Below are 25,336 nucleotides of genomic sequence, written 5' to 3'. Positions count from 1 at the left end.
AACAGGCCTCTGCCTAGGTTTCTCCTCTATTTAAAAATAATGATAAAATCTGTCCCTCCCCACCAACCCCCCCACCAGCAATTCTGGAAGTACTCTGCATCTTAAACTGCATGGTGGTTATAATGTATATACACATGTAAAAATTGCTTAAACTAAACATTTACGATTTGTACACTTAGAGAATAAAAGCCCCTCTTCCCCATCCTTACACAGTGGTCAAATCTAGAAAAAAAATAAAGAAGGGAGCTTAGAAGATAATTTATAAAGCTAGGAACAAAGTGTTCTTTGAATCTAGGAATCACCCCCCCGGCAACCTCAACCCTCAACCTTCTGAGGTAATGGCATTTATTACTGTTGTCTCCAAGAAACCGATCAGTACAAGTTTCCACACTGTTATGACTATGTTAGTTATTTTTAAAAAGTCACATGTGTATCTACATTGAGCACATGACAAGCAATCTGAACTATCCAAGAGACAAGACTGATAAATCCAGCTGAAGAGCAGCCAGAGGTGCCAGTGCAACATCTGTGAAGGAGTCCTACCTTCATCAGGTGCTTATTGACCCATTTGGTGAATGTCTTCTTCTGAACACGGTCCCGTTCATCTGTAAAGGAAACACAGAGAAGGCACTGGCTTAGTGCTGCCCGGACAAGTTCCCATACCCCGGCTTCATCCACACCCCAGCTTCTCTGTGGACTGTGAAGATAGTTTCCATAGACCCATGAGAAGTGTCTTGTTGTTGGGAAGATTTGGCCTCTCTGGACTTCCTCCCCTGTCCCGACCATGTTGCTGCTTTACAGATGAGACAGAGTCCCATATGCCTCAGAAACCATATTGTGGCGAAGTCTCTTTAACATCATAATCCTCTGGGGAGTGAGTGATTCTCTGCTTCCCCCAAAACAACCTCCATAAAGCCAAAGCTGTGAAGACCACCTGCAGAAGAGGTGGAGTGGCCTTGGCATTTGGGACCCTTGTATTAGCAGTGGTTACATCTCCCTCTCTGCAAACTGATCTGCCTGACCAATGCTCTGCCCCCACCCTCTCCTGTCCTACTTTCCTCACCAGCCTTTACCAATCAGGCAAAGTCAGAAAGCTGCTCAGTTTACCCACACTGCACATCTCCCCCACCCCTGCCTTCTCCTAAGTCTTACAGAGCCACTTCTTTGTAGGCAAATTCTCCTTCATTCTCCATTTTGTGCACCTCTTTAACAAATACATGACTGCCAATACTTGGCAATCACTGTTCCAGAGGCCTGGTCCTGCAGAGGACTCCCTTTCTACCACACCCGCCAATTCCCCAGGGTGCTTCCACCCCACTGATCCATCAGCCTTGCTCTTTTTCTTCTATTTGAAGCCTATGCCATCCCCATACTACCTTATTCAAATCATCCTTGCTGTCATGGACCACTCCCTGCCACCTGTCCCCCTCCACATGGTAAATCTGCCTTAACCTCCACAACAACTTAGTTCACACTGATTATCTTCACAGGCACCCTGTGGCATCCTCAAATTACTTGATCTCCTGTGCATATCCAGCCATCACGCTGCCATTCCTGGGCCTCATTTCTGCTCCAAACATACCTACTTAACAGTCATCTTTATCAACCTTCTGTACCTCTAATCATTCCTAACCTTCATCACTCCATTCCCTTTAAGAGCATCTAAGATTATTCCAGTCTATGCTAGACAACACAGTTAAGCAATTCAAAGCTGCCATCATTAATACCCCAGGAACTGTCATCTGCCTAACCTTCTACCACTACATTCACCGTGACAATCTGCAAACCTGAATTACCACATTGCTCAACTCTTCCATTTTTTGCTCCAAGTCAGTCAGCATTCCAGAGGAGAAAGTGGCAGAATTATAGAACTCTGGTTCACCAGCAATCCACACAAACATCAGTGAGGTTTTCCCTCCCCGCTGCCTGGTTCTTCCTTTCTAACTGACTAGCTAGTAAGGGTCACATAGGCACCATTCCAAATAATGCCAACACTCTCTCTCTACTTCTAGGTGAATGTACTACCTGCTCACATTTCTAAGTTTATAGCCATTCGGTAAGGCTACCTCATCCCGGTCTCTGGTCTGAACTTCACATCCTTCTTTTCAGCTTTGAATCCTTTCCTGCCTTGCAAGAACACTGATCTCTTCCTACTATATACCACAGAACTTAGGAGTTAGAATTAGTTATCTAGTGTCATTCCCTGCTGAAACATGATTCCCTTCAACAACAAAGAATCATCTATTCGGGGTTGAAAGGTATGCCCAGATCCTGCATACTTCTGTAATATTCCTGATTTAAGATTTAATAGAGAATTTACTACCTCCTAAGGCAATACATATTGATTTAATAGTTCTATAAAATGTCATCATTTGCTTCACTATAAACTCTACCTATTGGCTCTCATTTGGAACTGTTAGAATTTTTTTTAACTTTTTTTTTTTTTTTAATTTTTTTTGAGACAGAGAGAGACAGAGCATGAATGGGGAGGGGCAGAGAGAGAGGGAGACACAGAATCGGAAGCAGGCTCCAGACTCTGAGCCATAAGCCCAGAGCCCGACGTGGGGCTCGAACTCACAGACCGCGAGATCGTGACCTGAGCTGAAGTTGGACGCCTAACCGACTGAGCCACCCAGGCGCCCCTAGAATTTTTTTTTTAAGTGTAGGCTTTCACTTAATAGAGTCCTGTAAGTATTCAAAGCCAAGATCTTTATTAGATTTGACCACTGTAATTCCAATGTATTTTGATCTTTTTAGATGCTGATTCAGTTATCTAACATCTTCATTATCCTTTCCAAACCTGTGTCATCTGCAGACTGAATCAGAATCCACTTATAACTCAAAAAGTTAAAAACAGAACTATCCTACAACCCAGCAATTGCACTACCAGGGATTTACACAAAGGATACAAAAATAGTGATTCGAAGGGGCACATCACCCCAATGTTTATGGCAGCATTATCAACAATAGCCAAATTATGGAAAGAGCCTGAGTGTCCATTGAATTATGAATGCATAGAGATGTGGCGCGCGCGCGCGCATGCGCACACACACACACACACACACACACACACACACACGATGGAATATTACTGAGCCATCAAAAAGAATGAAATTTTGCCATTTGCAATGATGTGGGTGGAGCTAGAGTGTATTATGCTAAATGAAATAAGTCAGTCAGAGAAAGACAAATACCATACGATTTCAATCATATGTGGAATTTAAGAAACAAAACAGATGAACATAGGGGAAGAGGAAAAAAGGGAGAGAGACAGAAAGAGAGGCAAATCATGAGACTCTCAACTATAGAGAACAAACTGAGGGTTGCTGGAGAGAAGTGGGTGGGGGGTGAGCTAAATAGGTGATGGGTATTAAGGAGGGCACTTGTTGGGATGAGCACTGGGTGTTATATGTAAGTGATGAATCACTAAATTCTACTCCTGAAACCAATATTACACTATATGTTAACTAACTAGAATTTAAATAAAAACTTGAAACAAAAACAAACACAAAAGAATCCACTTACAACTGTAGTCTCATCTAAATCACTGACACTTTGCTCATACTATTTTCTCTTCATGACATGCTAATCTCTCCCTCTCTACCTCTCCAAATGCTATTTATTCCTTAAAATTTAGTTTATTCATTTACTCATTTCTTCTTTGAATATATCTTTATTAAGGACCTAGCTCCCTAGAAGAGCCTGTGTTTGACTCTGACAATAGATACCAAAGTCACAGTCCCTATTCTTTAAAGAGATGACAGGGCACCTGGCTGCCTCAGTTGGTGGAGGCAACTCCTAATCTCAGGGTCCTGAGTTCAAGCCCCACAATGGGCACGGAACCTACAAAGAAAAGAAGAGAAAAGAAAAGAAGAGAAGAGAAGAGAAGAGAAGAGAAGAGAAGAGAAGAGAAGAGAAGAGAAGAGAAGAGAAGAGAAGAGAAAAGAAAGAAAAAGTCTAGCAGAAAAGAGAAATAACTTCAGTACAGTTTGATACATGCTATAACAGAGCTAAGCACAGAGTGCTCAAGAACACAAGAGAAATGGTTAAGCTACCTGAACAGGAGAGGGAAACATGAGCAGTTAGTGAAAGTTTCCAGATGAATGACTCTACCTAAACCTTAAAAGATGAGTAGAAGTTAGCCAGGAATTAAAAGGAAGGGACAAAGCTACTACACGAAGTTTCACGTAATGCAAATTCACGGAGACAACTGGGAGCTTATGTTCAGAGAAGAGCACAGAATCAAGGATGGTTGAAAGACAGGATGTATATTAGGTAGTGGAGAGATTTAAAACTAGATAGGATGGCATGGGTCAAATCATGACCGTTCTTGCAAGCAAAGGAGTTCAAACTTTACCACTAAGAAATTGGTAGAGATAGGTAAGAGGAAGCTTTGAAAGATTTTAAATAGGAGATGACATGATCAGATGTATGCTTGAGAAAACTACTCTGGCAGCCTTTCCTGACAACTCCAGGCTCAACAGTCTCTTTGTCCTACACATTTTTATGGTTCTTACTATGCTAATCACTCAGTCAGCACTTATATATAGAGTCCTGGCTTTTAATATGCTTACTCTCACATCACCCATGAGATCATTAACTCCTTAAGGAAGGAGACCATGCTTTACTTTTTGTATCTCCCAAAGCTGCTAATAGCTAAAGCTCTGCAGGATGTGACCCAAAACAAAAACTTTCTTGACTGGCCAATATATGATTAGAAGACTGGCTAACAAAACACACAGAATGAAATCACAGCCAAGTTACCTACAAGAAAACAGTCCAACAGGTAAAAAAGCCAACAGCACAGTAAGTGTCACCTGTGTGCTGAAACATGCAGCCATGATGAGAAAACAAAAAGCCAACTGAAAGTTCTGCCCCACCCCCTACATTTTCACCACTACCAAACCCATTCTGCTTCACTACACTTAATACCTTCTTAACCAAGAGTGGCCTGTTTCTAATTTTACAAAATTCTCACCCTGGAGACACAAGTTTTCCTTCTTATTTTTCTTTTCAGAATTTCTTTTATCATAAAAGCTGTATGCGTTTGCTGTGACAGGTTAGTACATAGTTGGAAAAGTTAACAAATGTCCTTTTAAACTGATCAACTTTATTTTTTTTTAAATGGATTTCACGCCCAGTGCAGAGCCCAACATGGGGCTTGAACTCACCACCCTAAGAGCAAGACCCGAGCCAAGATCAAGAGTCGGACACCCAGCCGACTGAGCCACCCAGGTGCCCCTAAACTAATCAACATTTTAAAGAGGCGGAATTCATAGGATTTCTCTTTAGTCCACTGCCTCCTTTATTTTAGACCTAAAGATGCAACGGGCATGATGGAGACTGTTCATTCCATCTTACTATATCCATAAGCTATTCCTTTCACCTACCAAGTCCTTACAGGACAATAATGCGCTAGGTAGACCTAATGTTCTCATATCAGTCATGTTTCTAATAGCTAAAAAACTGACTTTCAGTTCAGGAGTGAGAGGTCTGAGTACTTACTCTGAACATAATTATTAAGGGCAACGTGATTACAAGCCCTTTTTAAGACCAGATAGCCTGCTTTAGAGCTGAGCCAGAAGCTCCTCAGAAAAGGGTTTTATGGAACAACAGTGCCCCAAAGCTGGAGGATTCTTTTTTAGGATCCTGTGCTGCAGACCCATCAATTATATGCAAGTTCTTTCCGATTTAAGCATTAAGACAAGGATACTGCAATACCTGAGGTTTAAGATCATTAATATTTTTAGCAAGGAAATTCATCAGGGAAGCCAAAGAGCAACTTTAACTATTATACCTTCAAAATGCTCCAAACAGCTCAGACTTTGAAACTTTCAAAATAAGTTTTAGGTTTGGCTTCCTACACACAAATCCCTAATTTAATTCCAGGCCCAGCAAAGGTACAATTTTCAAAGGTACCCAAGTCAATCAAAGAAAAGGCCATATTTTTGATGCTTCTTATAAACTTGGCCCCACCAAAGGCTATGAACTGACAACAAAGAACCCAACTGCCCACTGGGAAATTCTAAGATTGTACATATTGAGGCACCAATTAATCATGCAGGGATTACTTAATTAGAAGGATTTAATACTTGTTTCCAACTTTTATTAAGAGCATTACAGTCCACTGAGCTACCAATATACCCTAATTTTCTTTCTTTTTGTTTCACTGGCAGAGATGTCCTTCCTATAACTTAGGCAAGTCCTTCCACCTAAAATCTGGATCCCATCTCTTCTCTTCCCTCAGGAACCTTAATCCAACATTATCCCCTAGCTTGTATATATTTAACTTCTCTCTTTCCTTTCCCCTTGGCTTCCTGAACAAGTATGATGACAATGCTGTCTCCACTTCCTCACCTCCTAGTCCCCCATGTGACCTGTGTGGCTTCCAGCCCCACAAATTCACTGAAACTGCTTTCTCCACAATCACCTTCCTGTCAATTCAAACGACACTGCTGATCATTCCTTCAGCTTTTAAACCCACTCTCCCTCATGAATCTCAGACTCCATTCTACCCTAGTGTTCCTCTTCCTCTTTGGGTTATTCCTTCTCTTCTGCTCACTCCTTATATGTTTACTCATCCTTCGCCCTCTTTCCTTCATTCTGTATTCTTAAGATACAGGTGGGTGTTATGTGCATGGTGGAAGGGGAAAAACAGCTTTTATTTGTTTTTATTTTTTTAATGTTTATTTTTGAGAGAGAGAGAGAGAAAGAGAGAGAGTGAGCACGAAAGTGAGGAAGGGGCAGAGAGAGAGGGAGAATCCGAAGGAGGGTCCAGGCTCTGAGCTGTCAGCAAAGAGCATGACGGGGGCTCAAACTCACAAACCGCGAGATCATGACCTGAGCTGAAGTCAGATGCTTATTAACCAACTGAGCCACCCAGGTGCCTCCCAAAAACACAGCTTTTAAAAAAAGTTACAAAGAGCTGTTCTCTCCATTCTCCCAGAATGACTTCATCTACTCCTATGTTTTCAATCATAACTGATAATTTTCAAATCCATATCTTAAGCTCACGCTTTCATCCTAAATACCACTCCCATATGCCTAATTGCCTCCTAAACATTTATTTCATGCTCATCTCAAATTCAATTTGTCTAAAACTGAACTTTTCTTTTCCCTCTGTTTCTAACAGGTTTCCCTACTATAATCCATGTGTTGAGGACTGAATGTTTGTATCTCCTCCCCTAAACTTACATGTTGAAATCCTAACCCCCCACTGTGATAGTATCAGGAGGTGAGGCCTTCGGAACATGATTAGGTCAAGAGGGTGGAGCCTTATAAAAAGGTGGTTCTTTATAAAAGGACCCCAGACAGTCCTCTCTCCCCCATGTGAGGGTACAGTGGGAAGACAGCAGTCTATGAACCAGCAAGAGGGCTCTCACCAGACAACACATTTGCAGTTGCCTTGATCTTGGACTTACAGCCTCCAGAACTGTGAGAAATCAAGGTGTGTTGTGTAAGCTACCATGTGTGTGGTTTTATTATGGCAGCCCAAATTAAGACACTATCCTTCTCAATGCTGCCAGCCATCTTTCTGGCAAAACTAATCTTCTTACTGTCTGACTTAAAATCCTTCAATGACTCTGTATCCTCCTAATAATATTAACAGTTAACATTTATTGAACACCTGCTTATGTGCTACACACCTTACATATATTGCTTCTAATGCTCAACAACCCTGAAAATTAAATATTATTTTACTGGAAAAATAAAGCCTAGAGAGGGTAAGTAATTTTTCAGAGATCACAAGGTAGATAATGAAGTCAAATCTGAACTCAGCTCCACTGGATTCCAAAGCCTGATGCCTACATTCAGGATAATATTTAAACTTTCTGTCTCAGCATCTAAGACCCATTATGATGTGCTGCCTGCCTGCCACTCATTCCTCTCTCCTGTTTCATAAAAATTCTTTCAGCCTTCCTGAACATTCTTGCCGAATGTAATCTTCCCCTGTATTTACTGTTCCCTCTGCTTGGAATATAGTTCCCTTTTCTCTGATTACTTATTGTTCTGTATTCAACTCAACCATCACTTCCTCCAGGAGCTTTTCCTATCCCTTATACACACTAGTTGAGGTGATCTTCCTCTTGTGCTTGGTACAAGATATCACTGTTTACACGTCTATCTGTCCTACTCTGCCAGAAACAATTTGACAATAGGCCTAAAATTGGAATTAAAGCCTGCATTTGCAGTGCAAAGCTCTGTGTTCTAATCCAACGTAGCCTATAACATAGTCCCAGTGCATTATAAATCATTAAAAAAGCAAATAAGAGAATAGCTTTTGCTTGTTTCCCCAGGGGCCACAGAAAAATCACAAATGGTTCAAGAAGCCCAAGAAGCACCAACTACCTGGAAATGTCAAACTGAGATACCTGAGCTGACAGAGAAGGGAAGTAGATAGTCAGAAAAGGCCTGTGCCTTGACCTCACGAAGTTTACAACCTAGTGCAAAGACCAATATGTAAATAATTAACAATATTATCAAGCAAATAACACACCATATACAAGCTACACAACATGATGCTGATAATCACAGAGTTGGCTAATTCTGATAGAGGGGCAGGAGAAGAGTCATGGAAGGCATGATGCTTGAACTAAACCTTGGATAACAATTAGGATTTGGGCAGCCCAAAAAGGAGTTAAAGAATGCCAAATGGGGGGGCGCCTGGGTGGCTCGGTCGGTTAAGCGTCCGACTTCGGCTCAGGTCATGATCTCATGGTCTGTGAGTTCGAGCCCTGTGTCAGGCTCTGTGCTGACAGCTCAGAGCCTGGAGCCTGTTTCAGATTCTGTGTCTCCCTCTCTCTCTGCCCCTCCCCCGTTCATGCTCTCTCTGTCTCAAAAATAAATAAACGTTAAAAAAAAAAAAAAAAAAAAAAAAGAATGCCGAACGGAAGAAAAAGCAGGAGCAGCGATTGGGACATGTGTAAGTACAGAGGATATGTTTCAGGGAATAGTATAGCTATGCATAGCCTACAATTAGCAACATAATGAGAAAGGAAGCTAGCAAGGTCATCTGAGGTTAAATCACTCCAGAAAACTGAAGGAGTATGTACTTAATTCAGTAAATAAAATAGTAACACTGAGATTTTCTGAACAAGAGGGTGTTTTGGAAGGATTAATCTGGCACTGAACTGAAGGCCAGACTGCAGCAGACAACTAAGAGGTACAAGAACAAGCTAGATGTCTACCATGACAAACCAAGAAAGAAATCTAAGAGCATGAATTAGGGCAGAGGCAGCAGGGATTAAAGGAGGGCAGTAAAGATCTGCAAGATAAAATAGAGGCAGAAACAATAGCCCTTAAATAGTGACTAGATATGGTAAGGAAAGGGAGGGTTCAAAACAATTCCAATGTTTCTAGTCAACAAATGTTGGTCAAATAATGTTTCTAGTAACTGGGAGGAGTAGTGTCTTGAGATTAGGAAAACAGAAGGAGGCACGGATTGGCTGTGCACAGGTTGGGTAAAGGAGAAGAAAAATAATGAAGTGTTAGCAGGACCTTCTTGCTGACAGTTGGAACCCTAGGTCTAGAGTTCAGAAGAGCAGTCAAAATTGAGGATACAGATTTGAAGCTAACTGTTTGCCGGTGAGGCTGTGGCAAGTACAGCAGACAGCCTCTCTCAACAAATCTTCCTAAATCACCACTTTGCCCATATTATCCCTCTACTCAAAATCTTTTAGTGGCTCCCAGAAGACTAAGTCCAGGCCCTTTACTCCATAGTCTGCTACAACCCTTTGATATTTGAGTCTAGTTTTTATTCACTATATGTTAGGTGGTTGGAGGAGACAAAGACGTAGCCTCTGACCTGAAGAAATTTACAATCTATTCTTCCACCTTTTCCTTTAGGCTCTCCCCTACAAGACCTCACTACAACCTTTCTGATATCATTGTTTCCAAACACACTTTGCACATTCTTGTCTTTGTTCACCATCTGCCCCTACTGGAATATCTGCCCCCGCCCTCCACTCTTTTTGGATCATCTAAGTTAGAGCCTCCTTACAAGACCCAACTGAAATCCCACTTCTTCCTTTATACCTTTTTGGCTATGCCAGCCACCTCTAGATGCCTCAAGGTGCCTATGTTTATTCAATTTACTTGGCACCAAGCATATAAAACCTATTGTTAGATACCTCTATATGTAAATCCAATTTATCTGAACTTTAGCTCTTTGGAGTCAAGAACCATGTTTTAAATTTCTTTAAACAATTAAGACAACAATGGATACTCAAGAATACTCATTCATTTAACAAATATACACTGAAAGCCCACTATGCGCCAAGGTTATTATCTACAAGGACACTTTAAGACGGGATTTTCAAAGTCAGACTACAGAAGTATTCCCAAATGATAATTAAAAAGGCTACTTTTCAAAAAAGGCGGGGGGTGGAGGGGTGCTCCTGGGTGGCCCAGTGGGTTAAACATCGGACTCTTGCTTTCAGCTTAGGTCATGGTCTCGTGGTTGTCCAAAAGAGGCCCCCTCCCCAACCCCACATTAGGCTCCACACTCAGTGCTGGCCATGAAGCCTGCTTGGTATTCTCTCTCTCTTTCTCTCTCTCTCTCTCTCTCTCTCTCTCTCTCTTCTCTCCCTCCCTCCCTCTCCCTCTCCCTCTCCCTCTGCCCTTCTGTGCTCTCTCTCTCTAAAAAAAAAAAAAGAAAAAAAGGCTGCTTTTCAGGAGGGAGCATGGATTTCCATTCAGATGTCCCATCTACAGTTACAGCTTTCCTAAATTCTTCTTGCCACATCTGGATCCAGGAGACTCTGGACCACTTAATGTAAGCTCAAAGAAAATGGGCTGAAGAAACAGATCCACAAATACAGAGGACAAACTGATGGTCACCAAAGGGGAGTGGGGTGTGGGGGTGGGCAAAATGTGTAAAGGGGAGTGGGAGATACAGGCTTCCAGCTATGGGATGAATAAGGCACAGGGGTAAAAGGTACAGCATAGGGAATATAGTCAATAATATTCTAATAGTAATGTATGGTGACAGAGGGTAGATACACTGTGGTGAGCACAGCATAAGGTATAAACTTATTGAATCATATACCTCAAACTAACATAACATTGTCTGTCAACTATGCTTCGATAAGAAAGGAAGGGAGGGAGAAAAGGAGAGAGGGAGGGAGGGGAGAGAAGGAGAAGAAAGGAGAGGAAAAGAGAGGGGAGGGGAGGGTGGGAGGGGGAGGGGAGGAGAGGAGAGGAAAGGAGAAAAGATGAGTTGGAGATCAAGCAATTAAACTGTGCTTACCAAAAATGTATAACGGCACCAGCATTATAAATGATTCCTATCCTCAGACATATATAAGTCAACTTTGGGAGATAAGACTGACCTAGATATTGTGTGTACTCTGTGTCAGGCACTGTGCAAAGCCTGTCTCATTTAGTATTTGATTTACTCCTCACAACTCTATCAAGTACACATTATTTATCCTCATTTTTATAGTTCAAAGTGAGGCTCAAAGAGGCTTATTAATAATTTGCCAGAAGTCACACAGTTAGCAAGTAGCAGAATGGAGATTCAAATTCACGTCTATCACCGACTTTTAACCACCACACCTACTGCCATCATGAAATTATTAGGAGACAACACAATATAGTCCTGTGTAATAATGGGAAGAAGGGAGGTGCAAACCAAAGCTGTAATAGGATTCATGACAGAAATCTATCACCAAGGGTTGGTACAGGCTTATGTCTCAATGAAGATTGAGATTTGGGAGTTTAAGGAAGTGACAATTCTAGAAACTTCAAAATAAAATTAAAGTTTTATGTTATTTCTCAGGCAAACAGGAACTTTATGAATAATAATTCTTTGCTCTATTGGCAATCAGAGAATACAAGACAGAAGTTAGATACAGAAATAATCTGGGAGTAAGCATGTGGCAAGAGAAATGAGCCATAGAGATAGAGGGAGAGGCATACAAGCAGAAGGGAAGAGGGAGAAAAGCTCGATAGTTTCTTGAAAATTCACTAGATTATCACATTCAGAAAAACTAAATACTTCACAGATAGAAAGAGATTAAAGGTTTAAGAATCCTCAAAATATCTTAAAGATGAAGAAATCCCAGTCCTGTGAGACTTAAGAACTTGGAGAAAGTGACACAGTGGCAGAATCAGGCCTATAACTTGGATTTGCTGGCCTCTAGCCTATGATTCTTAACTTACTGAATACTCATCTTCCCTCGTTGAACCTGAGTTTCATCTATAATGTGAGGAGTTTGGACTAGATAAATCAATGCTTCCCAGATCTTAGTTTGGGAACCTGCCATATCAAAACCACCTGCAGAGCTTACACTGGGCTAAATGCTGGAATATCATGTATTCCTCATAATGACTCTGAGTTAGGGTCTATTTAAATCCTCTTTTAACAAATGAAGAAACCAAGGCATAGAAAGGTTAAGCAATTCTCCCACCTCATATAGCTATTTGGTGGTAGAGCAAGAGCCCCAAGTAAACAGGTGATGCCAAATCCCTCTTTTAACTATCAGCCATGGGATTAAAAGAGGTAGGATGAGAGAGAATAATGTTTTTGCTTCGAAACTTTCAATAAAGATTCTAGATTTCCTTATACTTCTCTGTTGATTACAGAAAAGAGGCCCTTTTATCTCTAAGCACTTTCAGATACAGAGCCTCTTTCCTTTAGATCTCAGGGAGGAAATCTCAATGATACCAGAAAGATAAAAGGCTAGACCACATGGAAACAACAGACTAAAACGGCCCCTCCATGTGCCCCAAACATTATTATAATACCACCTCTGTTTCTCAGAAAGCACTTAAATATCTAGCAATACTGGCCTCCCAGTCAGGAGACAGAATCGGAACCCTAGCTATGCTACACCCCTTCTGAGATTTCTTCTGTCATCTCCCTTTGATAAAACAGCCAGTGATTTCCATTTTAGTGAAAACCTATTTGGGTCACAATTTTGTTCTGCTTTAGAGACTCGACAGTATAAAATCAAAAGTTTGATTATCAAAGTCGATGATCAATCCAGGAGTTCCCAAACTTGGATTTCACCAACCAATAAATGTTCCAAAATAAATCAGAAAACCTAACATAAAGTTGTTAACCTTTTCTTTTGTTAAGTAGGCATTATCTAAAACCAAACTACCACCTAAGAACATTCATTCATAAAATAAAGGACATTTTAACATCAGAAAAGTAGGAAGGGCAATTTCAAAGTAAAGGACAGTTCTTTAAATGAGTTTCGCTCATGAAAAGCACACTACCTTCCCCTTATCTTTTTCATTTTACTGAGAAGTGATGAATTGATATCTCATTCCAGCACCCTGTAGTTTGGAAGCCAAAAGAAACCTGTGGCCAAAAAGGCTAGGCCATTTGCTCAAGGTCACAGAATATTATTTAAATGAACTCTAGTCTTTTATCAAGGGAGATCTAAGTGCAGCCTACACAACACTCCTCCTAACCTCCAACTCTTTTTTAGGTCCTGTCCACAGACCATCTTCAAGTCTTCCTAGCTCCTCGCCACTGGCAGAAGAGACTAAGTGTATGGAGAATTAGCAATCAGCCCCAAAGAGGAAATCCAGGCCATGACTCCTCCCCACCCCGCCCCCACCCCCGCCCCCCACCATCCAGTCTGCTCAGAGGTGGACTCCGTAACCAACTTCTGCTAAAAATACACCCTGGACTTTCAGAACTATGTAACATAACTTAAAAGTGGTTTCCTGATACAGGCGAAAAGAAGCATGAGCATGAATTCAGTCTCTATAAAAAAGTCCCACACCCAAAGCTCAGGCTCTTAACTGCCAGTGACTACAAGCTTAAGAAGTTCCCCAGGAAGTAGGGCACCACAGTCTATTCCCCTGCACATTTTAACAAGCCCGAAGTTTGTAACACCTGCAAGATTTCAAAGCCCATATATTCCTGTGAGTCAATGAGAGCAAGGGCTCTTTGGGACCCACAGGCCCAGACAAAGAACAAACTTCACGTACCCATACAGCACATGCGGCAAACCAGGTGGGCGTTGAACTTGTGCTCATCTTGGTAACTAGGCCACATGGCACTCTCGTGTCTGCTGACCCCACCCAAAAGGAGGGTGTTCCAAAGAACCTCCAGACAGTGGCTTGTGCACCCTCTGCAACTCCTCAAAAAAGACTTCAGGGTGAATAGAGACAGATAGCCAAAGGGCTATTCGATGAGCAGGGAGAGACAGCAGAAGTACAGAGACGTGGCTCCACCCACCACTTCCTAATGACCTCCTCCTCCCCTTGAGGTCAGAGAGGAAGCTCCTCCTTAGGGCAATTCCAAAAACTGGGTTCAGGTCTTCAGGCAAACAGCATCCTATTCAAAAGTGGCACCAGCTCAGAGTTTTCAGACCAACAGCAGCATACAGAGGTGGGAGCTTCATATGAAAAAGTCCAGCCAAGTCACTAAGACTGAGCACATAGAAAGAGGCTGGTCTTTGAGTTACCCTCCATTTGCAGAGCAGAAGCTTGTGACCTGGCGAATCTTAGAGAGTTGCAGGACAGCTGGTAAGGTAGAATGGCTTACTGCCAAGTCAGGAACAGTGCATCCATTGCCCAACAAACTGCTCCTAGGGCTGGCCTCTCCTCAGGCAGAAGTACCTATGAAGCGTTAACCAACTGAGAAGGTCCCAAAATGGGAGAGACTACAACGCGGCGAATCCCTTCACTGTCTGCTGCCAACAGATTCCCAGATTCTAAAGGGAGCTTCATTTCCCCACACTTACAGCTGCCCAAAGGGAAGAGTCACAGTCTCTCATCAATGATTCCACCTACTTTACAGAGTAGCCCAGCTGCAGCCAGCCTCTCAGGTAGATTAGCCCGGCAGATTTCATCAACTTCAAAAACACTGTTTGCCTGTTGCTCCATTCTTTCCTCTCATCCAGCAAGGAATGTCATCCCAAAGTCCCCTTCCTCTTCCCAGACCCTCCCACTCTGTCTTTGCAAGTCAGCACACTTAACTCCGCGGTGCCAGAGATCCCTTTATCCATCAGAGGAAGACTGCTTGCTTGTTTGTCCAACTTGTTTTCTGAGTCTTGGCTAATTGTACCAGACACTGGAATGTTGAAGAAATACAATGAAGGGCTTTTTCATTAGGATGGCCCGGCCCATCTATTGCTTCTTCACAATTCTGACCCAACCAGGGGTTAGAGAAGCCGAGCCTCCGCCGATGGCAGGACGGCCACTAGGATCCCGGCCCCACACCAAGCAGAAAGGCCCCGCTGCAGATAAGGGCCTAATCACTGGCCCTCTGCTCCAGCTCCCTAAATAGAATGACTTCTTCAGGCTAATGCTACTTCCAATCCTGTTTCTAGGCAAGGGGGGGAGGGGCAACGCCCAGGAAAGCAAGTCTGCAGAGATTAGCCCCAAAGACTGCAAGTAAAAACTAATAGACTGAGCTTGCCTAGCAGGCCACGCTGTTTACACAAGCCCTATGACCTGCCTCAGTGCCCTGACAGCTTTCTTCACTCCCTACTGGGCATCCCTCCCACCTACAAAGTGCTAATAATCCTGTTACTACTTACTAATAACGAGACTCACAGCTGACCTTATCCCTCCTTGACTAAGCTCCCAGTCACCCCGATAACCTGCGACAATTCTACTCAGTTTGTTCCTCTTATTAAACTCTCCTTAGTCAATCTTGGGACAGGAAGGGTCCTCCTAGAATTTACCTTGAACTAGGAAGGGAAAGGCACAAGGAATAGGGAAGAGAGAGGAAAAAGGAATAAATGCTTCCTGATTTGTATTTAGTAACCTTTTCCTTTATCTGACTTAAATTTCCTGAGTCTTGATTCTTCTGCCTCCTATCCTGGTCTTACACACATTTTGAAGGCACTCAATAACCTAACCTAAAATTAACTGAGCATCTACTGTAACTGTTAGTTCACAGGTGATGTGCTAAGAACTTTAAATATAATTTCATCTAATCCCAACAATTCTCTAAGATGGTATTATCAATTCCATCTCAGAAATGAAAATATTTTTCTTTTTTAAAAATCTTTTAATGTTTGTTTATTTTTGAGAGAGAGAGAGAGAGAGAGAGAGAGAGAGAGAGAGAAAATGTGAGCGGGGGAGGGGCAGAGGGATAGAGAGACACAGAATTGGAAGCAGGCTCCAGGCTCTGAGCTGTCAGCAAAGAGCCTGACTTGAGGCTCAAACCCATGAACACAGAAATCATGACCTGACGTTTAACTGACTAAGCCACCTAGGCACCCCTAGAAATGAAAATATTTTTAAAAGGCTAACTAACTTGACCAAGATTACACAGCTTTGTCCAGCTCCAAAGCTATGCCCCCCTCTTATACCCTGCTGTCTGTGGGAAGGACTTAATCCAGAACAACTACACTGCCGTGTGGGAGCTGTATATTTAAGAACGTGGAATATTCCTGGGAAGATAAAGAAATAAAAATATTTGACTATAGCCAACTGGAGATTTAGGGCATATCCTAAATGAATATGTGGGGCAACTTCTAGAAATACTAAGTAATTTCACAGTCTCTAAAAGTCAAAATAATCATCACTGGGTAAGTTCTGAAAAAGATGAACCAAAACCTACCTTCTCCTCATTCCCCCTGCATCCAAGCAGACCCATTTCCCCTGAAGGCACTGTGGACTAAGAGAGTCCTGGGGACAAGGTCAGTCTAGCTACCAGGAGACCTGCCTTCCCTCCCAGGATCCTAGGAGGTCCTGAATCTCAAAAGGGAAGCTACTGCTGACAGCAGGAAGACTTTGGTTAAGACAGTCAGCTCTTGGGGTGCCTTGGTCAGTTAAGCAGCCAATTCTTGATTTCAGCTCAGGTCATGATCTCACAGTTCGTGAGATCGAGCCCTGCATTGGGCTCCACACGGACAATAGAGAGCCTATTCGTGGTTCTCTCTCCCTCTCTCTCCCCACCGTGCATGCACTCTCGGTCTCTCTCAAAATAAATAAATAAATATAAAAAAAAAAAAAAAAAAAAAAAGACGGTCAGCTCTTAATTATTCAGAGGAGACCAGCCTGAGCAGTGATTACCCCAGCCATTCCCCTTCTTTTTTGCCCAACTTTTAGTCATGTCATCGGTCACTGTGTGTTCAGAGACGTTAGAGTCAGGAAAAGTGAGTCTGATTGCTACCTACAGATGCGTAAAATGCTGGGTGGGGAAAAAATAAAAATTAAAAATAAATAAAATGTTGAATGGAAGAGATTCAAGCCACTATTTCCATACATGGCTAAAAGATATTGGAGAATTTACAACTACTGGCATTCTACAGTATCACAGAAAATCAAAGCAATATACATTTCTTTAAATGCCAAAATCATCCACTGTTAAGAATATTAAAGCAGACACAAAAGGCTTTCCTCCTGATGTGTAAAACAATGATTCATAATATGCCACTAACTTTTCATATACTCCCACATTGGCTTCTTTCACATGTCTTCATTCCCACTGTAAAGACAAATATTTGTATTTTGTCCCTGCAGCCTACAGGAAATTACTATGTCCTCAATGATATCTTTTGTGAAACAAGTATCATGATGATAGTAAACAATTATATAGTCCTTGGAGTGTCAGTCTGGCTCAGTCAGAAGAACATGCGACTCTTGATCTCAGGCTCATGAGTTCCAGCCCCACTTTGGGTTCAGAGATTACTAATAAATAAATAAACTTAAACAAACAAAGAAAAAACAATTGTAAAGTCCGTACCATGTGCAGAGTGTATTCTAAAAACTAACTCGAAACCACCATGCAGTATTATTAACCTGACTTTACAGAGGAGGAAACACAGGCCCAGGTAGATTGATGTCAATCTGCCAGTAGTGGCAGAGCTTGAATGATAGCACAAGCAGTCTGACCCAGACTCGCAACCACAGTTCCATGCTATATGCAAGTCCAGGCCAGATGATCACACTGCCAGAATCACAGAAAATTAGAGACTTTAGTCTTTATTCTTCTCACTCAGAATGGAAATTTGAAGTCCAGAGGAAATAAGTGACCTAACATCTCCCAGTAGGCAGCAGAAGAGCCAGGACTTAGAACTTAGATTTCCTGACTCCAAGTTCAGTGGTCTTTCTACACTGGACAGATCTGGAAAAAATAGCTAAGGAAAGAAAAAGATAAAGGCTCCACCTTGATTAAAACAGTTAATGGTTTTGTCATCTGAGTAAAGATATTTGATATATGACCATTTACTTATTTACTGAGTGCCTGTTATATGCCTAACACATTTTCAGATAATATAAATGGAGGATGCACAGCTAATGTCATAAATGGAGGAATCAACATTCAAAACAACCTCAACACTGACGCCAAGTCTCACAGGACAAAATGTAACTAGAAAACCTGTAAGTCGTGTGCTGAAGTTCAAGAAAACTAAAGGGACAGTGGTGTGTAGCAGGGAGATTAACAGCAATCCATGGACAGTCTCTGACCATTTTATAACTGAACTTAAGCTTAATAGACTCAACAGTGTAATGGAGCTCCTTTAAAAAAAAAAAAACAAAAAACAAGGTGACACAATCTTAGGCTGTACTTCACATGGTCCAGATCCAGGAATTATAGCTAGTATCCCAGTGGGATACTGAAAATGGAAAGAACCTTAAGAGACTGGATTGTCCAACCCTTTTACTTTACAGATAAAGAAAACAAGACCCTAGAGAGGGACACATTTGTCCTTTGGCAAATGTTCTTCTCAAGGAACCATAAAGCTTTCTTCCCATTTATGCTATAACAATATGAGTTATTAATAAACTACAACACAGGGCAACTCTCTATCATTCAATTATTTTATATGGAGCACCTATCTTAGATTACATGTCAAGCTAATGCAAGCCCTATAAATACATAAATGAATAGGACAAGTTCATGCTACAGCTTATATCTAATGCTATCATAATTTTTTCATTTTATTTGTTCAAGGAACATTTGCTGACAGCTATTTTGTCTCAGACACTTGAGAAACTGAGGTGAGTAAGAGTCCCTGTTCTTAAAGATCTTACAGTCTAACAGCCTCTAATTAGTGGGGAGAGACAGACAAGAGCAAGATGATACAGGTTTGAATAAGAAGCACTAACACAATGCTATTGGAGCACTGAAAAGGAAGTCTTACTTCAGTGGAGAAAGACTTTCCAGAGGCAGTAACTACTTACCTTGAAGGACAAGTATCAAGTAGTCCAGCTGAAAAGATGGTATGGGCATTTGTGGTAGAGATCTGCAAGTTTTTAAAAGATTCTGGAGTACTAGTTGCTTATAAGACCAAGACAGGAAATGGAACTAGTGAAATAGGCAGGGAGCAAATTATAAAAACACTTAAAAAAAAAAAAAAAAGTAATCTCTACTCTCGACGTGGGACTCAAACTCATGACCCCGAGATCAAGAGTCGCATGCTCTACTGACTGAGCCAGCCAGGTGCCCCACAACACTTTTATGTCATGCTGAAAAGTTTGAACTTTATTCTAAAAGCAGAGGAGAGGCACTGATGGATTTTAAGCAGGAGAGTAACACACAAAGCTCTGTATTTCAGAAAGGTAACTCTGGCTATAGGAGTGGGGAGGAGTCTGGGGGAAATAGGTTATTTTAACAGGAAGTTTTTGGAATAACAAGATGATATATGTGAATGTTAAGTGTGGACAGGGTGTATCGAAAACTACTTAAAAATCTAAATACTAATTGAATGCAAAGTGCTGTTTTACAGATATTATACGACTTCAATATAAACTATGTCTTCCTGTACCTTGTTTACATCTGCTGAAGAGATGGTGACTTAGGGATGTGGTTGTAAAAGCCATGTGCTTATATAACCAGAGCTCACCAAGGGACTCATAAACATCTAGGAAAAAAACTAAGAAAAGTGAAGGAACAGTGATCAGTGATTCCTTCCCCATGTTTCTGTTCTACTCCCCTCACCTCTCCACATGCACACATGGCCTCCAAATTTTCAAAGCAAAAACAATTGAGTTAACTGTCCAAAGGGAATACTAGAATAATGAGTTAGGGAGTCATATATAGTAAATAAGAGGAAAGTGTCTGGGCTGGCAAAGATAGCCTTCAAACCTAAGTAAGTCTGACACCTAGAAGAGGAAGTAGACTTGATCTTTGCTAGGCAAAATTTGGACTAATGGGCCTAAGTTACAAAGAGGCAACTTCTGGGGCATCTGGATGGCTTAGTCTGTTAAGTATCCGACTCTTGATTTTGGCTCAGGTCATGATCTCATGGGTTCATGAGTTCGAGCCCTGCATCAAGCTCTGTGCTAACAGTGTGGAGTCTGCTTGGGATGGTCTCTCTGCCTCTCTCTGTGCCCTTCCCCCGCTCATGGTCTCTCATAAAGTAAATAAGCTTTACAAAGGAAAAAAAAAAAAAAAAAAGAGGCAACTTCCAAATTAAAAAAGAACTCCCCAGTTACCAACACAATGAATAGTCCATAGGCTGTATGTTGTACCATCAAAGACCTTTAAGCAAAGGAAGAATGACTTCTAATAAAGGTAGGATTAAGAGGTTGGACTGGTTAATACGTAAGATCCTTTCCAACTCTACAAGAAAAACAGAACTTGTTATCAACTGTAAGAGGGAAGAAATCAGGGGCACCTGGGTGGCTCAGTCGGTGCATCTGACTTCGTTCGGCTCAGGTCATGATCTCTGGTTTGTGGTTTCGAGCCCTGTGTCGGGCTCTGTGCTGACAGATCAGAGCTGGGAGCCTGCTTCGGATTCTGTGTCTCCCTCTCACTCTGTTCCTCTCCAGCATTCTCTCTCTCTCTCAAAAATAAATAAAAGCTTAAAAAAATTGAAAAAAAAAAAAAAAAAGAGTGGGAGAAATCAGAAATCTATACAAACACAGTGAGGGTTTACCAGAACACAGTGTCTTAGAACCAAGGAACTAGAAGGAACCCTCAAATTACCTAGTGGTTTTTAGGGGCACCTGGGTGGCACAGTCAGTTAAGTGTCAGACTTTGCCTCAGGTCATAATCTCACAGTTTGTGAGTCTGACTTCAAGCCCTGCAAGGGGCTCTCTACTATCATGGCAGAGCCACTTCAAATCCTCTGTCTCCCTCTCTCTCTGCTTCTCTCTGTACATGTGCACTCTCTTTCTCTCTGAAAAAGAAAGAAAGAAAGAAAGAAAGAAAGAAAGAAAGAAAGAAAGAAAGAAAGAAAGAAAGAAAGAAACCACCTAGTGGTTTTTAACTCTCACAGAACACGTTTGCAAACAAATCTTATATGCAACTCAACATATAGAATATATAAAAGCAGTATTAAAAAAAAATAAAAATAGGGGCGCCTGGCTGGCTCATTCGGTTGAGCATTCAACTTCTGCTCAGGTCAGGATCTCGCAGTTTGTGAGTTCAAGCCCCACGTTAGGCTCTGTACTGACAGCTGAGCCTGGAGCCTGCTTCGGATTCTGTGTCTCCCTCTCTCTGCCCCTTCCCCGCTCATGCTCTGTCTCTCAAAAATGAATAAACGTTAAAAAAAATTTTTTTAATAAAATAAAAAATAAATAAAAGCAGTGTTTAATAGTATAAATCAATGTTATGGCTTCAAATGTATGTTACTTATTTTAAAGCTAAATGAAATAACCAGTCGAGTAATTTTGATTAAAATTAGAGATCAGTTAATTACAGTTATAATAGCCTCAGCATCCAGTCTATGTCTATGTCATGAAATACAGTGAAGCCTTTTTTAACTGGTTCATACAAACAGCAACAAACAGTAACAGTTTCACAGTGTGCCTGGTACTCTCATGATATTACTCAAATAAATTGATACAAGAGCCTGAAGAACAGCAGAAATATTTGTTTCAAAGCCAAATACCTTCAATATCTAAAACTGTGTACATTCTTTACAAAATGTAAATATGACTAGAAATGTAGGGCAAGAAGCACAAAAACTTTTAGTACATGCTCTGCCAATATTACAGTGTCATCACTTACCAATGTGTTTCCCACTCACTATGGACTGAGCACCTGAGCCCATACAACTGAGTCTTGCCCAGAATTTATCAGGCACAGGACATATATTCTGCAGTATGTTCTGCAATAATGAAACGCTTCCAATTAAAAAAAAAAATTTTTTTTAAAGACCAGATGAAAAGATACTAGATACTAACTTCACTTTTTGAATAAACTGTAAATTTATAAGCAGTTAAATATATATACAGAGATAGATGGTGGGGAAACTTTATTCTGGTGATGTCCATTTGGAAGGTAGTACATTACAGCATATATGTTACTTTTTTTTAATGTTTATTTGTGAGAGAGAGAGAGAGAGAGAGAGAGAGAGAATATGAGGGGGGGAGGGGCAGAGAGAGAGGGAGACATGGAATGGGAAGCAGCCTCCAGGCTCTGAGCCGTCAGCACAGAGCCCAATGTGGAGCTCAAACTCACGGACCGCCAGGTCATGACCTGAGCCAAAGTCAGACGCTTAGCTGACTGTGCCACCCAGGCGCCCCAAGATAAATGTATCTATTTAAATATATTTTTAAATAGATAAAATACATCTCAAAATTGAAATTAAAATAAAATGGGTACAGAATCTCTTAAGCATTTCTGCATAAGTTTTGGTATCCATAGTCACCAATTGGAAAACCCCTGCTCCAATTTTACAGATAAACTGAACACAGCACATTCCCAATTAACTATGAGGTACTAGAACCAAAGTTGTCTCATAGAAATAAAAAGCTTTTACAATGTATTTTTCTTTTTTATTTCAATGCATTTTATGGCTATTTATGAAATTCACATTACTAAAACATAAAAAAGAAAGCACTTAAAAGACAGGGGTCTGCCTAGTAAGTATCAGAGAAAATCTTATACTGAAGGTAAACTTTAAAAATATCAATCAATGAATGGTTTAGAAATGTCATTACCATAGTGCATGGGGAAAGGGAAGTAGCAGCCTCAGCCTGGATGATAATTACTTTCTCACTGCATCTGAAATAGTACATAGGGCCAAATAATTCATGCCTGCCTTTTCCTTTCTTTCTAAACTCCAATACAGGCTTATATTCCAGGAAAGCTACATTGGGCTACCTCTTTAACCACACCACCACACAAGCAAACATATTTCTGAATGTCTGTTTTTGCTGATATAGACACATGCTGGGATCTGAATATTTAGTCAAAAGCATTTCTGGGACTTACTGGAAATGACACTGGGGAATGACTGAATCTAATTCTAATTCTGTCAAGCATTCATGAACTTTTAATAGCAAGCGAAGTAATAAGTCATTAAATCTCTACCTTAACTTGTAAGATACCAAGTAACAAGTTCTCAATACATTGGCTTGAAGGTAGCAGGTGGATCACAATGACAGTAGTAAAAGCACTGAAATCCAAGGGTAGACTCCAGGGAAAGTTAGACTTTTATTAATCCTCAACCATGGAGACTTAGAAATAGCAAACGTGAGGCTGTTCCAGCACTGGGCTTTTAGAAGCCAAAGGAATATAATTTAACTAATAGCAAGTACTAGAAGAAAGAGGGGTCTGCTTTTTTTTTTAAGTATCAGGATCTGACTCCCTGGGGAAAAGAACAGTTAACTACTTTGCATTGAACAGGATGGCTTAGATAAACAAGTAAACTATACAGCTGCCTGAGGGGAAAGGAACAGTTTTAATCATATCAAAGAGAACAGAGGCAGCACCTAGGCATGGACACCATTCACCCCTTCCTCTCACTGGCCTTTCCTCCACTGCCTTTTCTCATCCAAAAACACACCAAATCCAGAAACTTCTCTAATTCCACAAGTTTTCTCAGATCAGACCTAGAGGACCCAGAGGAGGGTGATAGAATTACTGTATGGTTTTGGTTAAAAACAAAGATCTAAAAGCCACTTCGAGATTAAGAAAGGAAGGAAAGGAAGAGCTTGATTCTCTAAGGACCCAAGTCAGCACCATTGCCATTTCCCTCAGCTTGGAGCCCAGACATCACTTCATCAAACCAGCACCCTCTAGCAGACAGCCTCACAGAACAGGGAAGAGTCCAGGTCCAGGGCAGCCCTGTTTCCTCAGTACATCTATACACATACTAGGTCCTAGGTCTGATAGCATCCGGGCTGAGAAGACGTACTGGCCCTTTAAGGAAAGCCACTGGGAAGCCCTCCGTCATTTACCCCACCCTCAAAAGCCCCACAGTAGATTGATTTAAAGAATACTTCAGTACAAAAATTACCTGCTCTGCCCCTGGCACATCTCTTCCAGTACAGAACACCGGCAATTCCCAGAACATGAGTCAAAATAAAGATGGTTGATGGCAAATAGGACGAATCTAAGAGAGGCATTTCCACGCTCGACCTTCCTCCTTTCCAGAGTTAGCCACAAGCCCACAGCTCAGCGCAGGCCTCCGAATGCCTTTCTCCTGAGGTTACTGCTGTCCCGTACTATCAGCGCAGAGGCAGAGGCCCGCAGCTCATTGTTGTCAGAAACTTCCTGGCGGCTTCTCCTCCATGTCGCCTCTGACTGTTTTTCAGCAGGCAGTACTACGAGATGGGGCTAAAACCGTACAGTGTATCTCAGACAAAGCCCAGGAAACAACTGGCTAGAGGGGGAGGGGAAAGCGAAGGAGGAACCAGGAGAGTGAAAAGGAGAGCCTAAGCCAGTGCTGAGCTGACTCAAATTCTATCTTTGGCATCCTCTGTTCAGCTTAAACAAACAAACCTCAGACCCCTCTACAAGAAGGGAGGGTGTCAGAGGACGTCACACTCTTAACTTTCCATTCCCGGCCAGGCTGGAACACCAGACTTCAGGATGAAGCCAAAAGAAAAAAGTCACAGAATTACTAGGGAACCACTTGCGGGGAGGGGGCCAAGTACACAAGGATGTATTGTAAGTGTCCATGAGTACCCTGGCCAGTCAGAGGGCAACCCTTCCACACCCATGGCCTGGGAGGGGAAGGCGAGGGACCTGAACATCATGACAGAGAGGATCACATACAGAACAAGCTCCATGAGCCAGATCTGACATCAAGGCCTGATGAAGATGAACAAGGAGAACAAAAAACCAGTGTGCTTTCAGAGTTGGAAAACCCACCTGATTTCCACTAGCTGCCTGAGGGGATACAAGGATACTCAATGACAGCAGGAAACAATGCCTTCCACAAAGCTAAGGCCTGCTTACAAATGAAAACTTGATACGGAGGCTACAGCAGCAACTGAAAACACTTTACCACTACATATCTACTAGAATGACTCAAATTAAAAAGACTGATCATATCAAGTCTTGGCAAGGATGTGAAGCAACTAGAATTCTCACACACTGCTGGTGGGGGTGTACATGGGCACAACAGCTCTGGTTGGGCAGTTTCTTATAAAGTTGAACATACACATACCAAATGACCAAGCAACATCATGCCTAGGATTTACCCAGGAAAAGTAAAAACATGTGTTCACACAGAGA

At 41.6% G+C, this 25,336-nt stretch overlaps 1 protein-coding gene across 28 annotated transcripts in view; it reads right to left on the bottom strand.

Annotated features, from left to right (window-relative positions):
* MACF1 (microtubule actin crosslinking factor 1) overlaps positions 1-25,336 on the bottom strand; it is a 338,401-nt gene that overhangs the window by 206,536 nt on the left and 106,529 nt on the right. For 25 of the 28 annotated variants that reach the window (XM_086716531.1, XM_086716529.1, XM_086716541.1 and 22 more), the window contains exon 2: positions 544-605. In XM_086716531.1, coding sequence (XP_086572657.1) covers positions 544-605 — 62 coding nt within the window. Of the gene's footprint in view, positions 1-543; positions 606-13,947; positions 15,125-24,113; positions 24,582-25,336 lie in introns of those variants that run through there. The other 3 variants (XM_086716540.1, XM_086716542.1, XM_086716544.1) reach the window with 2 other exon arrangements.

The sequence above is a fragment of the Puma concolor genome, chromosome C1 (genome assembly GCF_028749965.1).
Source record: "Puma concolor isolate L17-30 chromosome C1, mPumCon1.1.hap2, whole genome shotgun sequence".
In the NCBI taxonomy this organism is placed as follows: Eukaryota; Metazoa; Chordata; class Mammalia; order Carnivora; family Felidae; genus Puma; species Puma concolor.
Note: the sequence above shows the minus strand (reverse complement) of the source record. Positions and strands in the feature narration are given on the sequence as shown.